The sequence below is a fragment of the Macrobrachium nipponense genome, chromosome 3, assembly GCF_015104395.2.
Source record: "Macrobrachium nipponense isolate FS-2020 chromosome 3, ASM1510439v2, whole genome shotgun sequence".
Classification (NCBI taxonomy): Eukaryota; Metazoa; Arthropoda; class Malacostraca; order Decapoda; family Palaemonidae; genus Macrobrachium; species Macrobrachium nipponense.
The window spans coordinates 133,728,949-133,746,356 of record NC_087202.1 but is presented as its reverse complement, the minus strand read 5'-3'; the positions used below and the strand labels follow the sequence as shown (position 1 = coordinate 133,746,356).

Below are 17,408 nucleotides of genomic sequence, written 5' to 3'. Positions count from 1 at the left end.
GGAGAGAGAAGCTCCTTTCGGTCTCGGCGGTAAAAGGCTATTGCTCGGCCTTGAGCCAAGTCTTCAGACTGAAGGGAATCAATCTCTCTTCCTTGGAGGAACTCTCTATGCTCATATGAAGCTTTGAACAGGGTTACACTCTGGTATTAGCGAAACCTCCCCTCTGGGACATCATTGCTGTCTTCAGGTCTTTGAAGAGAGCTCCATATGAACCATTGTCCCTGACATCTGATAGGGATCTCACCCTGAAAACGGTTTTTTATGCATGACACTTACCTGGCAGGTATATATATAGCTGTATTTTCTGAAGTCCGACAGAATTTAAAAAACTTCCGACACACGCAGTGGTCGGCCAGGTGGTTAGTACCCATTCCCGCCGCTGGGAGGCGGGTATCAGGAACCATTCCCATTTTCTATTCATAAATTTTCTGTCGCCGGTACTGAAAACACCTGTTTTCAGTACCTCCGGCTTAGGATTTTGGAAACTTCATTTGCCGCTAAGTATCCTAATTGTCTTTTAATTTATTTACTTGGATTTGTGGCTAGGCATACGCTATCTTAAATTGATTTGAATTTGATTCATTTTTGCATAAGATATCTGAATCTAGTTAGGCTAGTTTCAGAGGGTGTTGTCTGCAAAGATAGGGTGTGGCTACCGAAAGCTTCGGTAGTTCCGCACTTGGGGGGCGCAATTAATCAGTAAACGCAATTAATCAGTAAACGTGTCTAATTCCGTAAGGAAAAAGTTTGTTTAGTATGTACGCAATTAATCAATTACGAAAGTCAGGGTAGTGATACTGCTAACCTTCCGGTAGACTTTATTTTGCCTAACGCTGTAGTATGGCCTACGGGTTATGACTATGTCTGCGAGAGGTGATCGCTCTCCTTCATTGTTGTGAAGAGTTCTACTTCTGTTTTTGTTACGCCTAACCCTGTAATGTTGCCTTCGGGCCCTAAAACAGTGTCTGTAGAGGTTATTGCCCTTTCTCTTATACTATTTCGATTCGTAACTTAGAATCGAAAGTGCTTGCTTTAGAGAGCAATAGTGAAGTGGCTAAGTGCAGTGACAGTGCCCCTTGTGTAGTGGAGGGTGCGTCAGATCGGCCTTATAACGCCTCTAGGTCTAGACCTCTGTCGAACTCCCAGAACCAAGGGAGAGGGCATGTCGAAAGCCGAAGGAGGGTTACAGGGAACCCCACCGATCTGGCGTGCCTTCGGCAGTTTCTGATGAAAATCCCCAGACTGCCAAAGTGCGTGCACATGCACGAATCCTGAAGGATTGCTTCTCGTCCTCCGAGGCGTCCTCCCCGCACAAGGGTTGGAGCTCTCGGAAGGACTCGCGCCCTCTAAGAAGCTTTATAGAAGAGGACGCTTCACGTCCCTTCTCCCTCGTTATGTGTTTCTGTGAGAAGTAAGAAGGCGAAAGTTGCCTGATCACGTGTACTTCTTTCCACCAGAAATAGGAAAAAAGAAGGCAGTTTCTCTTGCTTGTTTTGACGCCTGTCAGGAGCGTGACGCTTTTCTGCACGCTTATTTGGACGATCGGCTTGAACAGGACGCTCGGATGGACGCACTCACCAGTGGACGCCGAGCGTCCTCGCCAGTGGCCGCCGAGCGCGCACCAGGACGCCGAGCGTCCTCGCCAGTGGACGCCGAGCGCGCACCAGGACGCCGAGCGTCCTCGCCAGTGGACGCCAAGCGCGCACCAGAACGTTTCTGTTGAACTCTTCAAGCTCTTGTTTAAGATTTGAGCCTCAAGAAAGTGAACAGAACTTCGTCTTCGAAACCCAGCAAGACCTCGGGTTTCGTGAATTCAAGAGGTCTCTGTCAATATTATATTGCTTTTCGCAAAGGTGGATGGAGTTAAAGAAAGCTCAAGGGAAGATCTCGTTTTCTCTACCTCAGTCAAGACTTTGAGATAAGACAGTTACGGGTTATGTAAAGGCTCGACGTCCTGAACGTCAGGATTTTCGGCAACGTTCAGTAGGATTCTTGCAAAGGCACTCATCAAAAGGACGCTCTTCAGGAAAGCGCAAGACAGGACTTCCTTTGCCATACTGCCAATAAATTTAAAGCTTTTTAGACCATCTGAAAGGGTTTTTCAGATGATAGATTTTGTTAGTTTCTAGTCGAGACTTCCATGCCGATTGAGCATCGTCGTTCTACCTACCGTAAGCCCAGTCTCTTAACAGGATTCTTGTCCCTTCCTTGTTTGAGACGGGAATCGAAAAATAAAAGGCTCGACTTCCTGGATTACGTTTTGTCAATTCAGTGACTTTCCCCCATTGACAATATACTATCGTTTTGTCAAGTAAGTGGGTCTCCCCTCATTGACAAAATATCTCTCTGTACCGTTAATGGGTTAGTTCTCATTGACAAACATCTCATTAACTTGATATTGCGTAAGCGAATAAGGACAAGGTTCGGAAGAGCTCTCCTTCCTCATTCGCAGACTCGTACAAGAAATAGACTTGTAGACTACGTCAATGAACGCTTATGTCCAGTATCTTAAGAAGCTTGAGCTGTCTGCTTCGATTCTCTAAGTTTTGTTCATGAAACTTGCCTGTCAGATATGTATGTAGCTGTATTTCCGAATTCAGCTATATATATGTCTGCCAGGTAAGTATGAACAAACTTTATTGTGATATAATAAAATTTTTTGCCTTGCGTTATTTTACTAACTGGTTGGTTTCAAGTCATACACGCTTGCTGTAGTTACCTCTTCGGATGGCAACCGAGAGGTCTATTGTCTACTATTTTAAGGACATTTAATCGTCACTCCCTGCAGCTTCCAGGAGTTTTTCCGATTTATCTTTTACCGTTGTATGGTAGTGTTCTGACGACACAAACGCATCTATATATTTAGCGTTTTCTGTTTCGCTTAAATATACCAGCTTGAGAGTCTCTTTTTGTTCAAAAAATAACGGACCTATTTCTTCGTAGAATAGGGTAGCTGGCAACCCAGACATAAAGTTAAGAGACGACGTTCGTAAGCTGCTGGCTGCTGCTGTGTCTGACTGTCCAAGTTCCAAACTTCCAACCAAGCCAGTAAACAGATCGTGCGCTGTCTGCCCTGTAGGTTACGGTCTCTCTCTCCCTGCGGATGACTGACTAACCGTATCTCTCTGTGCTGGCGGTTACGTCTCTCCTGCGGGATTGACTGACTAACTGTATCTCTGTCCTACAATCACGGACTTTAGCCTAAGATTGAGGGGATTTCTTACGTGAATGAATAAACGTTGCATTAGTTTTGCCTTACTATGTTCAACAGAGTTATCTCTTAATCCTTTCGGTGCTCGTTACCGCACGGTATAGAACTACGAGTCTACCGCAACATTGCACTTTTATATGCTCTCCTGCTTAGGCAAAGCGCAGCCTTATAGGGAAGTAAGCATACTCGGGGAGGGAATGGATGAGCTTGCTGGGGACCATTTCCTTCCTGAAGAAGTTTGTTTCCCCGAATAGACTGCAATTCAGACCACAGTTTTTTCCTACCGGGAAACTGAAATATTATTCAAGATCTAGGAATTATTCTGAACATCTCTCAGTGCGTCATGATAGAAAGAAGGTGCCGGACATCTGGATAGTGTTTCAGATGTCCTGGATCTTAATCTGAAAGAAGTAAATGCAATTCGGTCGTCCCTCCAGTCCTCGAAACGAGTTTTTGGAACCAGTGGTCCACATCAACTCTGATATTCCACAGCTCTCTCATATCTCAAGAAGTATCTTCTCTCGGTCCCTGCTCGAGTTTACGAGAAAGAGCCTATTATAACAACAGGCGTAGAATGTAACGATTCTAGAGGTTCGTTACAGGATTGCAAAAGTCCGTACGAATTGTCTCGATCGACGGCAGCAACGATAGATTACTAACATGCTAGGTATTTTAATTAAGTGGTGTTCTTTTTATGGTTGTCTGAGAGGGTTATTTCCTCTTCAGTATGTGAAGTGTAATGTGTTACGTTAGCTTTGTGTGTGGTTCAGGTGGTCTAACTTATCCTAGCATGAATGCCCCTGGTAAGAGAGGGCTAGGGTTTCCTGTCAACAAATTGGTCCCGTCCAGTTGTCAGACCCTTGTTATTAGCTTTCTCAACAAACAGGTCACATCCTAGTTGAGAGCTACTAAGGTTTAGCAGGCTAAGAGGCAGGACCTACGAAGTCAGCTACCTTAGCAGGTAAGGAACTTAATAAATAATTTTAAAAATTAGTTAATTTTTGAATTATGACGATGTTGCTGTCTGTGACCCACCTCCAAATGTGTCAATCAGCTATATATATACCTGCCAGGTAAGTGTCATGCATAAAAATGATATTGTTATGATACAATAAAGTTTTATGCATACTTACCTGGCAGGTATATATAATTAAATTCCCACCCTCCTCCCCTCAGGAGACAGGGTTCAGAGAAAATCTGAGGAAAACGGGAATAGTTCCAAGTACCAGCGCCCGGAACGTGGGGGAGATCACCTGAACTACCAGTGGTCTAGCGGTTGCCGAGAGTTTTGAAAAAATTCTGCCAGTGCGAACAGACAACAGAGAATGTTGTTTGACAGATTTGCATCTGTCAAACAACAAAGACCTTCACGATCATTGAGGTCTGTGGAATCTCGATTCTAGCTCACCATCTACTTTTTGTCTCGCCTGTTTTCTCGGAGTCAGACACTCGTGCGATGTCAGGTGACATATAGTAGCCCTGAGTTTCTTATTGACGAAGTCGATTGCGGACGACGTTGGGTTGCGTTGATACACCCCCAAGGTTTGCTTAGATTGAATCGCCCAGGCAGTCCAGACACTCATCCTTCAGCTAAGAATAGTGCCTTTTGGTCTTCAGGGTACAGCCTTGCTGTCCTTGATTCGTCTGACTGGTCAACTGGTCGTTCACCTGACTTTAGTACAGACTGTGCATTTCCGGATCGAAGCTTTCAATATGGAACTTAGACGTAGTCTGAAGTTCTTGATGTCAAAGCAATGTCAAAGCATTCGAACCTCTCCTGCCTGTTAACTTCTTGTATGTGATCAGGAAGGCCTTCTTCTAACCACCCTAGATACGACAAAGAGGGTTAGTGAGATTTTAAGCCATCGTCACAAGTTTTGGCTTTAGAGAACACAAGGAGGTGTGCTCTCTAAGCCTTTCGTTATGGCCTAAGAATGGAAACCCTTTTTGTCCTTGGGCCAGGATCTTGGAAGCAAGGATGGCACAAGTTAGTGGGCAGGAGCCAGAGAGAGTCCTGTGCCCTGTCAGGTCTCTCAAGTTTTATCTACTTAAAATCAAGAAAGTCGAAGTCAGTCGGGCAATCTGCAGTGTTCCGAAAAAGACCAGACTTGCCCATATCGAAGTACACCCTGGTTTTAGGGTTAAGGAGTTCTTTCAAAAAATGCTCCTTCATTGTGTTTGCACAAAGATTTGAAAGCTTTTTATCTGAATGCTCACGAGGTGAGGGCGCGGCCTCGGAAGCATTTCAACAGAGCATGGCACTCAGCAACATCCTGAGTACCATGTTTTAGCGAAGCAACTCTGGGTTCACTTCACACTCCCTGCGAGATGTGAAGATGGCATATGAGATCTGCTGCTCGCTAGGGCCATACGTGTCTGCAGACACAATCTTGGGGCAAGAAGTACTACTCATCCTATCCTGTAGAAAATGGTTAGGAAGAGCTCTTAATTTAGTTGTGGAGTCGCTGACAATGGCGACTTCTTAACTCTGAAGCCTTAGTTAACACACATTAACTTTGGCTAGGTTGGTCAGGTGGTGATATATATAATTATATATATATATTTATTTTACTTCTTAGCCCTCATGGTATGGTCAATATGGTCTAGTCACATTGTGGTCACGCCCCCGTTGACAGATCATCTGGAGTGCACCAGCTTTATAGGTCTCTACCTCGCTGGCAACTCTAGTAAAGCAGAAGCAGACTTGGGTGACAGTAATCACGAAGTCGGCTATGCTAACAGGTGGAACCAAGATGTAAATCATCTGCATGCATTTGTGTCCCAAAATCCTTCTATTCTGTCCCTTCCCACCTCCAACGGTGGGGTTCAACTATATATATATATCTGACAGGTAAGTTCATGAGCAAAATGATATTGTTATGATACAATAAAGTTTGTTCATACTTAACTGGCAGATATATATATATTCAAGTACCCACCCACCTCCCCTCAGGGGACAGTGGAAATAAAAATTATGAATAGAAAATGGGAATGGTTCCTGATACCCGCCTCCCAGCGGCGGGAATGGGTACTAACCACCTGGCCGACCACTGCGTGTGTCGGAAGTTTTTTAAATTCTGTCGGACTTCAGAAAATACAGCTATATATATACCTGCCAGGTAAGTATGCATAAAACTTTATTGTATCATAACAATATCATTTTCTTCTCGGTCTTGCTTCCTCCAAGTGAGTCAGTGAGCTTCATGGCGTAGCCTATACTGTCACTCATACTGAGTGCTGGACCAATGCCTGCTTCAGCTTCGTCCCTGAGTTTGTTGTGAAAACCTAGAATCCGGCCCAGGTCGATTCTCGGTTCTCTTTGTTCCAGGTTGTGAGCCTGAGCATGGTAACTGAAGACCCAGATGAGCTACTTCTCTGTCTGCTGAGAGCATTGAGGGACTATCTCCAACGGACCAGCTCTAGTTGACCCAGCTTAAAACATCTCTTTGTGAGTACTGGCCCATCAAAGAAGAGGGTTACGAGGAATGCCATTTAACATTGGATTTGAGAGGTGATTTGCTGTACTCTCTCACCTCCCCCCTTCTCCACTTGCTGGTACCAGTCGAGTGAAGGCTCACGGTGTGCGTGGAATGAGTACATCTCTTGCCTTCAAGAAGAACTTCTCTGTAACCCAGGTGATAGAAGCTGTAAGCCCGGGTCCTGGCATCCCAGGTTCCATTCTCAGCCAGCAAGATAGGACTTCCATCCCTATCTTAGGATGAGTCTCCTAAGTAAAGGACGGAAGGTTTGTGCGGCGTAGGAACAAATGACATTTTTGAAAGTAAAATTATTTTTCCCTAACCATACAAACCTGGAGTCCTTTACTTGTATGGTCCCACCAAACACCCTCCCTCTTGATTCAGGGGTCATCATCAAAGTCATGGCTGTAATCAAAGTGGCTACTCAGTGAGCTGGTGGGGAGGCGGTGCTTCCCCACTGCCGGGCCGGTAACTACTGGCCCGTTAGTTAACTACCTCGGTGCTCGGTATAAAAGAATGTATTAGCTGGCAGTTTCAGCTGAGCTGCAATCAATCCTTAGTAAAGGACTCCAGGTTTGTATGGTTAAGGAAAAATACATTTTACTTTCCAAAATGTCATATTGATTGATGTTACCGAAAACACTGAAAAACAGCATTCCTAACCCTCTTCTGTAGTTAATTTGCTTCAGTAAACTAATGATATTGAATATTTTAATGAAAGAGCTACGTATTTCATGCACTTGTATGTTTTAGTTAATAATAAGTTATATTGGAATATTTAAATTTCAAAGTTTAAGTATATGTATACTGTATTGTTGATTTATTTTCAGGAATGGTATCACTCTGTCTTGGCCTCATGTCGCTCTCTGTCGTGATGGAAGGTTTCAAAGTAGCAAGATCTCAACTTATGAAGCTGTCTCAGTCCCGCAGATTAGGAACCAGCCGATATGGCCCATCAGAAAGGTCGCCTCTCATTGTGTCACAGTCTGTTCTTGCCCGTAGAAATGAAAAGCTGTTGTTTGGACGCAGGTAGCTTGGGTTTGGCTTATGTAAAAAGCTTCAATGAATGTTCTTTAGTTAATGTTTATATTTTTGAGCTTTGGTTATTGTCTTGTGATATACAGTACAACATAAATGTATGGTAGTTTCTTTGTACTATCTGCGAGGGTTTTCACTTTTCCAGTTTTAGGCATGCTTCAGTCTCTTCTGGTATAACGTCGGCAAAGGTCTGTTGTTTAACTAGTCTGCTGGTATGGGTAGCTAGCATTGTGGCATATCGCTCAGATGTCACGAGTTCAAGCCTTCCCCAGGGCAGCGAAAAGTCACTGGCTCTGTACCATGACCAGTGGCACTGCAGTGTGAGCTCTGTGGTGGGAGGTTTGAAACCAACATTCTTTGGAAGCTTGAATTTCAAGTCAATTGGCCTGAGGGCTTGTTCCATGTGAATAGGTTTCATATACTGAAATAATGATAATATAGTGGTTTGCTGTAACTATAGCTATGGAATGTGGTTATGTGAGTTACAAACCTAATTCACTTAGCATTCTAATTTTGTTTACCTTTCCAACAGCCAGTTCCATTTGTCTTTATCATCATTTCAGCTTCTGTACCTTGTGATTTACACTGTACAATTACTGCCCTCCCCTAATGATGTATCAGTACTAAGAGGGAATTTTTTTTGGTATAGTGTATTGGGTCTTTTTTATAGACCTGATTGATTGGCACTTATCTCTTCTTGTTTGATTTCAGATTTCGTATTGATTGGCACTTATCTCTTCTTGTTTGATTTCAGATTTCGTATTGTTATCTAGTTCATTCTTAGTATATTTACTAGGATAAATCTTCATGACCTTTTGTGCTGTGCTTCCAAGAAGGAACTAGTGTTTTCCAAGATGGAACAGTTTATATCTGAGTTGCTTATTGGAAACAAGTCCAAGATGAAATCTGAGTAGCCTCTTGGAAACAAGTCCAAGATGATATCTGAGTAGCCTCTTGGAAACAAGTCCAAGATGATATCTGAGTAGCCTCTTGGAAACAAGTCCAAGATGATATCTGAGTAGCCTCTTGGAAACAAGTCCATGACAGACTTCCCTCATTCCATTGTTTGACAGACTTATTTATTTTATAAAGCATCATAGAACCTGATTAGGGTAGAGCTTCTTACACTAGAGCAGAGTTTCCTATATGTATATTCAATGAACTATAGGTATGATTGCTATGATATACTAATATCTATTTTAAACTCATTTTCAAACGATATTTCAAGTACAGTACATATAGACAATATTTGTTCTGACACACTTAGGATAGGAATTGTCATTCCAACAAGAATTATGTACTCATTATTAGTCTGTTACTAAGATAGGAATAATTATTCCAGCAAGAAATACTTTTTATTGGTCAGTTACTGTCTGGAATTAAGAACAGTATATTTATGAATGGTTTTGCTATATTTTATACATCCTCAGACTCTATGGCATGCTGAACTCAGTTTCACACTGCCATAATGAAAATAGATATGTATTTGGGCCTAATCAGGACCTTATCAGTAGGACTCCAGTTGTTTTGTACAGATATCAGATGGAAGAGGGGTTATGTCATTAAATCAAGATGAGATACTATCTAATACCTATAAACCAAAAGTAAAATTCACAGGCCTTATTCTTGACACATCTTGATTGGAAAGCCCACAGATTTTATATATAAAACAAAATAATTTTTTGCATATAAACCTCTAATAAGGTTTAGCCATTCAACCAAAAATGCTGTTGTGAACGATGTGCTGTTTCCCTTGTATTTTAATCACAACAGAACTCCAATTCTTGGCATTGGATTTAGTAAATAACAGAATTGAGATAGTATAGTGAACAAAACATTGGCCTTAACCCACTCAGCAGTAGGTCACAGTCACTCAGTAACCACACTTTAGCCTTTGAAGGTTTTCCCAGTCTTGTCTGATTGATCTTCCACAGCTGACTAATCATACATGTACAAAATATGAGTTTGTCAGAGATAGGAAACAACAAAATTATTTTAACCATATTAAAATATTGTTTCAGTCTGTAAATATTTAGTCCTCCTCTCTCCAGATGACTTACACGTAATTGACATGGATACAGGTGGATTACTGTTTTGTATATTTATGGTCAAGCTTCAGTCATCATATGGGAAACAGTAGCTGAAGACAAATTCCATTGTCTGTGGGTAGTTTCTGTGGCTCACTGTTCAGTGGACAATGTAGAATTGATTGTCCACTGAACATTTGAGGTAGTTCAAACAGATCTTGGCTTATTTTGCCCCAATTTGTTGTGTGGTATACATATTTATATTTCCACTTGAAGTATGTAGGTGTTTTTATTTCTCATGATTTTTGTGTGGGTAATATTTTATTTATTTATTTACTTTTGGAGACATAAGGCTAAACAACTTCAGAACTTCTAAGCAACGCACTAGAATTATTATTTTAGAGCAAAAGTTCTCAGCTTCCCATATGCCACCATTCCCCCCTCCAGAAAGAATTCAGTCCAGTAAAAAAATAACTAAAGATTATTAGTTAATAATACATTTAAAATTGAATTTCAGTGTACCTTCTTCATCTATATTGAGACTGTATATTTTATAACCATGTAGAAAAGGACTTGTAGTCAGAATGCTGTTATATGCAAGGTGGTATTTTTTTTTTATTCATTTTGCTTTTCTACTAACATTATCTTTATGTTAGAGCCATTACACTTAAATTAGGTAACTGTCCCAGATCATCACCCCAATCCTGTTTGAATGTATTTACAGCCACTTGTATGCCTTGGTGTGGCTTCATTTTCTGGCCAACCTTATGTGGGCTTTGACTACCTCAGCTTCTTTGTCTGGAGGTCATGACCCTGTCTGTCATTCGGAGGCCTTTAACCAAGAATTTCAGAGCTGAAATAACAGAGGTCTCCCCCCACCCCATAGTACTGACCCAATGATAGACCTCATTTTCCTCCATTTTATGTTTGATTACGTATGGGGCCACTTATTGGTATGAGAGGGCCTCTTCATTATGAAACCTGAGTAACATTGCTATCCATTTTATCAACTTTGCCTGAAAAATCTAAAGGAGAAACACAGGTAAGACAGTAATCCTTCCTGTTCTTGAGTTAAGAAGTATCTACTCTTCTTGAAACAACTCCAGTCAGGGCATGTATGACCTAGTATTCTAGCCAAGGCATCCATGGCTATTCCTGTTGTAGGGGCTTTTGATATTTACACAATTGGGGCAGATTTGGAGGTTATTCAATGAAACTCCTTCTGTCATTATAATTCTTAAAAAACTTATCCACTTTACCTTAGTTAGAGTAACTTAATATTACCCCAACCACCTGAGAAGCTAAACCTAATTCCTTAATATTACTGCTCAGCCTGAGACCTTACAGAGAACTGTATCTAACCTCAACATATTTAGCTTATTCATACCACCTAAAGAACCTAAACCTAATTCCTAACCCTAAATCTATAGTGTTTCCTCCCTTTTCATTATATTAGGAGAACTTTTAACCTAATTAAAGAACCCTAATCTAATTCTTCAATTTAGATTTACAATCCTTCCATCTTAATATGTACTATCAAAAGAACCCCTTCTGATAGTAAAGTTTTCCCAACTTTGGTCTTCCAGACTTCTTCAGATTGGAAATCAGCTTGCTCAACATCAATCTTGTTTAGTTGTCTATATCCTTCTTCCTAATGGAGAGATTAACCAGTATTTTCTTTCCCCTTTCTCTGGTGTCAAACTTTATTCGTAGTAGGTTTATCGAGATAGGCACCTTTTACAGGTTAGCATTGTATATGGAGGAATGGAGGAGAGGGTAGGCACTTATCAAGTGTTTTTGTTTCTGCTATTTGGCAGCTTTGCAGTCTCTAATTTTTTTTATTCCTTCCTCTATTTTCAAAAGGTCTTCTACAGTAATTGCCCTCTTATAATCCTAACTTTCAAGTTGCCTACGTCCTGGATTGAAGGGCCGCAACAATATCCTTACACACACTGCAAGTAAAAAAAATAAAAAATAAACATGCATTAAAAGATAAAAAGAAAATATCAACAATATTCATCCTATATTTAGTCTACCACACAGTGACAGACCTTTGAGCTAAAAATCAAGCCACCTTCCCTATCATACTTGCAGTGATAAGAATGCAATTGTGGCTATTAGACAAAGAAGCTACTTTATTATGTGATATTTTAAATCCAGGCAGAATTTTTTATACAATATGTGTGTGTGGCATAGTTTACTTGATGTGGGTGAATCCAGGAAAGATTTAGCCTACGAATTAGTAGTATGTACTACTTGAAAATAACAGGATGTAGGATTCAGCCTTGGTGCTGGACTTTTTCTATTGTTTCATGATGTATCTTTTGGGGGGTCTGTCGTACAGTGGCTGAGTTAATTATCTCTGGATACTTGAGTGGTATCCAATAGCTCTTTTTGTGTAGATAGACTTGTTAAAACATTTTTCATTTTTTGCATGTTTTGTAAGTTACTGTTTAAAAGTATGCGTTCTAAAATAATTTTATTATTAGTGTCTGTGTGCATTATTTCATATTTATGTACTGTACTGCATATGGAGATGTGTTTTCTGCTATTTCTGTTCATCGTTTTATTTTCCTGTGTGATTATAATATGGCCACTGCAACACTGAATCGTACAGCAAATGAAGTTGCTGCTACAAAGGATTTTGGTGTATGCTCCCATTGTTATGGAAAGGTCAGAAAAAAAAGTGTTTTGTATGAGGATTTTGCTTGGTGATTTTGCATTAATGCATTTGTTTGTGGTTACAAAAAAGTCAAGTTCAAACCGTTGTACAGTCTGTGCTGAATAGAAGCCTATTTTACAAGTAAATTACTTTTATCAGTAGTAAATGCTCACAGTGGGTCAGGATAAGTGAGGTGTGAGATATGTACGAAACCCTAGTCAAAATTTCGTCGGAAAAAGTCTACGAAAACCAGGTTCCACTGTATGTAATTTATATTTTTGATTAACCCTTTTTGGGGATGACATTATTGTCAATGCTTATATTTCAGCTTTTATTTTGTTGGGGGTTAGATATGAAATAAATTTTCTCCAATTCCCTTAGTCTTAGGCACTTACTACTTGAATTCCCATTTAGTCCAGGTCTTCATATCTGATATTTTTCTGTGCCTTTCTACTGATCTTCATGCTAATTCAATATTTAGTACTTTTCTGACTCATCAAGTACCCAAGCCATCTGAATCTTCAAGATCTTTCTATACTGTACAATTGCTGATTACCAAGTTTTTACAGTTTCATTATTTGGAATAAGATCTACCCACCACTCTGGTCATGAAATCTTACCGTTCCATAATTGCACCTTTCCAGAATCTGAACTTCAAAAAGGAAAAACAGAAGTAATATGCTTTGTTAGTGTTGTATATTGGTAAAATTCTGTTTGCTTTTATGTACTTGGAATGAAATATGAAACACTCCTTTCTGTAATATTGCTGTAGTATGCATGTCTATTTGGTCTGTTTCTTTGACAAAGTGTACTTTTTATTTAGTGAGCCAAAGCTTGGGGGTTCTCTTTTGGGAAAGTGAAGTGTGCTGAAAAGTAAGCTGTGTGTGTGACTTCAATTTTAGAGACAAGCAGAAAAGCATTTATTTTGGCATAAAGCTTTTTATTTTTTCCTTCATCTGATACTTGGAGGTGGAGAGTATTATTGACATTTGAACTATGGCTATCAAAATTGTATAGTGTGTCTTAATTGCTTGTCATGAACAGCTAACAAAAACCAATCTAGTGCTTCAATAAAATTCATTCTTGGTCCATAGAAGTTTAATGCTAAAGGACAGACAATTAGGAAACAGGACAGAATTATTCAATTAGAGGTAGATTATCCAGGTGGCATTTTTCTCTTGGGAGAAGAACTACTTTGTATCTTTGTTATTGGTCATTATTTTATGTGCTGTGATTGATAATATGTAAACATAAAGTTTCCCTATTCTTGAATGATAATGAATACAGCTTAGTATTTTGTATGTAATTGCGTTCTTAAATCTTATCTTTGTTGGATTAACTTTAATGTAACTTGATTTTTAGGTTTTTATGATTGGCTGATCTTGAGTCAAAACTGTTAGGACTAGGAATACTTACTGTTGAAAAATATTAAATTCTAATCCTACACCTCATTCATTTGTTTCGGCTCTTATTTGGTACTTTGAGGGTATGTTAAAGGTATATCCTTAAACTTTGAAAACTTACTTCAGAAACTTACTTTAGGATTATATTTTATATATTTAGGTTTTCAATGTGTGCTTGCTAACATTAAGCTGATTTTCCCCCTTTATTATTGATTTAATATTTGGCAATACATAATAGGTAGCACTTGATTGAGATTTGTTTTTCCAAGTGTCAGATTATCAGCCCAAGCTTTGATAAATGAAATCTGTCAAATCAAGATTATTGTGCCTTTGTCACTTTTTTGTATTGAGTAATGTTTGGTTTTAAAGAACAAACTCAAGTTTAATGCTATTATTTGTTCATACGTGAACAAACCTTCGGTCTTAACAATAGGATAATTTCTAGAGCCTAGCTGGATCTGATTAAAAAGCAGATGAAAGCAAGGAATCTTGTGTTATCTGGCAACCCATGTGTAGCTTGGGTGAGGAGCAGTCAAGGACCACGCCGCTACGCAAGTCTTTCTTTGACCGCCTGGGCGAGAGTCGTGTTAAACCCTTAAACGCCTATTGGACGTATTTTACGTCGACGAAAATTGTCTGTTGGGTGCTTAATTGACGTAAAATACGTCGACGCTAATAAGTTTTTTAAATATTCGTGGAAAAATAGTTAAAGGCTTACTTGGCAAAAAATTTTGAATCACATGCCTTGAGGGATGCTGGGAGTTCACAGATCAAGCTGTTTTGTTTACAAGCGTTACCCAGGCGCACATGCACGAATTTCTTTCTTCTCGCACTAAAAAGCATCAGCGACACATCTCAGAAATTATTTTGTCACTTTGTCATAATTTTTTCACCTTTTAATATTAGCCGTTGCATATATGAAAATGTGCTCAATTTCATGTAGAATACAACAAAACACAAACCATGGTTGTAGCTTTTATCAGTTTTGAAATATTTTCATATAAATCACGATAAGTGCCAAAATTTCAACGTTCGGTCAACTTTGACTCGACCGAAATGGTCGAAAAACGCAATTGTAAGCTAAAACTCTTACATTCTAGTAATATTCAATCATTTACCTTAATTTTGCAACAAATTGGAAGTCTAGCACAATATTTCGATTTATGGTGAATTTTCGGAAAAACTTTTTCCTTATGTCCGCGAGTTAACTCTGCCAAAAAAAATCAGATTGTTGTAATGTTTGCACCGTTTTATATAAGCCTTTACATAAGTTTTATATATGAAAATGTGTGCAATTTCATGTATAATACAACTAAACACAACCCATGGTTGTAGCTTTTATCTGTTTTGAAATATTTTCATATACTAAATCATGATAAGTGCCAAAATTTCAACCTTCGGTCAACTTTGACTCAACCAAAATGGTCAAAAAATGCAATTGTAAGCTAAATCTCTTACATTCTAGTAATATTCAATCATTTACCTTCATTTTGCAACAAATTGGAAGTCTCTAGCACAATATTTCGATTTATGGTGAATTTTTGACAAAAAACTTTGTCCTTACGTCCCTGCGGTAACTCTGCCAAAAAAATCAGAAATTCTTTCGTCAGATTGTCATAATGTTTACACCGTTCTATATTAGCTGTTACATGAAGTTTCATATATGGAAATGTGTGCAATTTCATGTAGAATACAACAACAACAACCCATGGTTGTAGCTTTGATCAGTTTTGAAATATTTTCATATAAATAACGATAAGTGCCAAAATTTCAACCTTCGGTCAACTTTGACTCAACCGAAATGGTAGAAAAACGCAATTGTAAGCTAAAACCCTTACATTCTAGTAATATTCAATCATTTACCTTCATATTGCAACAAATTGGAAGTCTCTAGCACAATATTTCGATTTATGATGAATTTAAAAAAAAACTTTTTTCTTACGTCTGTGTGGTAACTACCAAAAAAAAAATCAAATTCTTTCGTCAGATTGTCGTAGTGTTTGCACCATTTTATATTAGCTGTTACATAAAGTTTCATATATGAAAATGTGCACAATTTCATGTAGAATACAACTAAAAACAACCCATGGTTGTAGCTTTTATCAGTTTTAAAATATTTTCATATAAGAAACAATAAGTGCCAAAATTTCAACCTTCGGTCAACTTTGATTTGACCGAAATGGTCGAAAAACGCAATTGTAAGCTAAACCTATTACATTCTAGTAATATTCAATCAATTACTTTCATTTTGCAACAAATTGTAAGTCTCTAGCACAATGTTTCAATTTATGGAGAATTTTTGAAAAAACTTTCCTTACGTCCGTGCGGTAACTCTGCCGAAAAAATCAGAAATTCTTTCGTCAGATTGTCGTAATGTTTGCACTGTTTTATATTAGCCGTTACATAAAGTTTTATATATGAAAATGTGTGCAATTTCATGTAGAATACAACCAAAAACAACCCATGGCTGTAGCTTTTATCTGTTTTGAAATATTTTCATATAGATAACGATAAGTGCCAAAATTTCAACCTTCAGTCAACTTTTACTCGACCGAAATGGTCGAAAAACGCAATTGTAAGCTAAAAATCTTTCATTCTAGTAATATTCAATCTTTTACCTTCATTTGCAACAAATTGGAAGTCTCTAGCACAATGTTTCAATTTATGGTGAATTTTTGAAAAAAACTTTTTCCTTACATCCGCGTCGTACCTCTGCCGAAAAAATCAGAAATTATTTTGTCAGATTGTCGTATTGTTTACACCGTTTTATATTGGCCGTTACATAAAGTTTTATACAGAAAATGTGTGCAATTTCATGTAGAATACAACTAAAAACAACCCATGGTTGTAGCTTTTATCATTATTGAAATATTTTCATATAAATAACGATAAGTGCCAAAATTTCAACCTTCGGTCAACTTTGACTTGACCGAAATGGTAGAAAAACGCAATTGTAAGCTAAAACCCTTACATTCTAGTAATATTCAATCATTTACCTTCATTTTGAAACAAATTGGAATACAACAAAAAACAACCCATGGTTGTAGCTTTTATCAGTTTTGAAATATTTTCATATAAATAACGATGTGCCAAAATTTCAACCTTCGGTCAACTTTGACTCGACCGAAATGGTAAAAAAACGCAATTGTAAGCTAAAAATCTTACATTTTAGTAATATTCAATCATTTACCTTCATTTTGCAACAAATTGGAAGTCTCTAGCACAATATTTCGATTTATGATGAATTTTTTAATAAAACTTTTTCCTTACGTCTGCGCGGTAACTGCCAAAAAAATCAGAAATTCTTTTGTCAGATTGTCGTAATGTTTGCACCATTTTATATTAGCCGTTACATAAAGTTTTATATATGAAAATGTGTGCAATTTCATGTAGAATAATATTTACCTTCATTTTGCAACAAATTGGAAGTCTCTAGCACAATATTTTTGATTTATGATGAGTTTTTGAATAAACTTTTTCCTTACGTCTGCGCGGTAACTGCCAAAAAAATCAGAAATTCTTTTGTCAGATTGTCGTAATGTTTGCACCATTTTATATTAGCCGTTACATAAAGTTTTATATATGAAA

The 17,408-nt window shown here is 38.5% G+C and overlaps 1 protein-coding gene across 9 annotated transcripts in view; it reads left to right on the top strand.

Moving 5' to 3' along the window:
- The window catches only part of LOC135222068 (high affinity copper uptake protein 1-like), a 467,399-nt gene that overhangs the window by 369,195 nt on the left and 80,796 nt on the right, over window positions 1-17,408 (top strand). For 8 of the 9 annotated variants that reach the window (XM_064260229.1, XM_064260226.1, XM_064260228.1 and 5 more), the window contains exon 3: window positions 7,521-7,719. In XM_064260229.1, the coding sequence (XP_064116299.1) occupies window positions 7,521-7,719 (199 nt within the window). The remainder of the gene's footprint in view (window positions 1-7,520; window positions 7,720-17,408) is intronic. The other variant, XM_064260230.1, reaches the window with a different exon arrangement.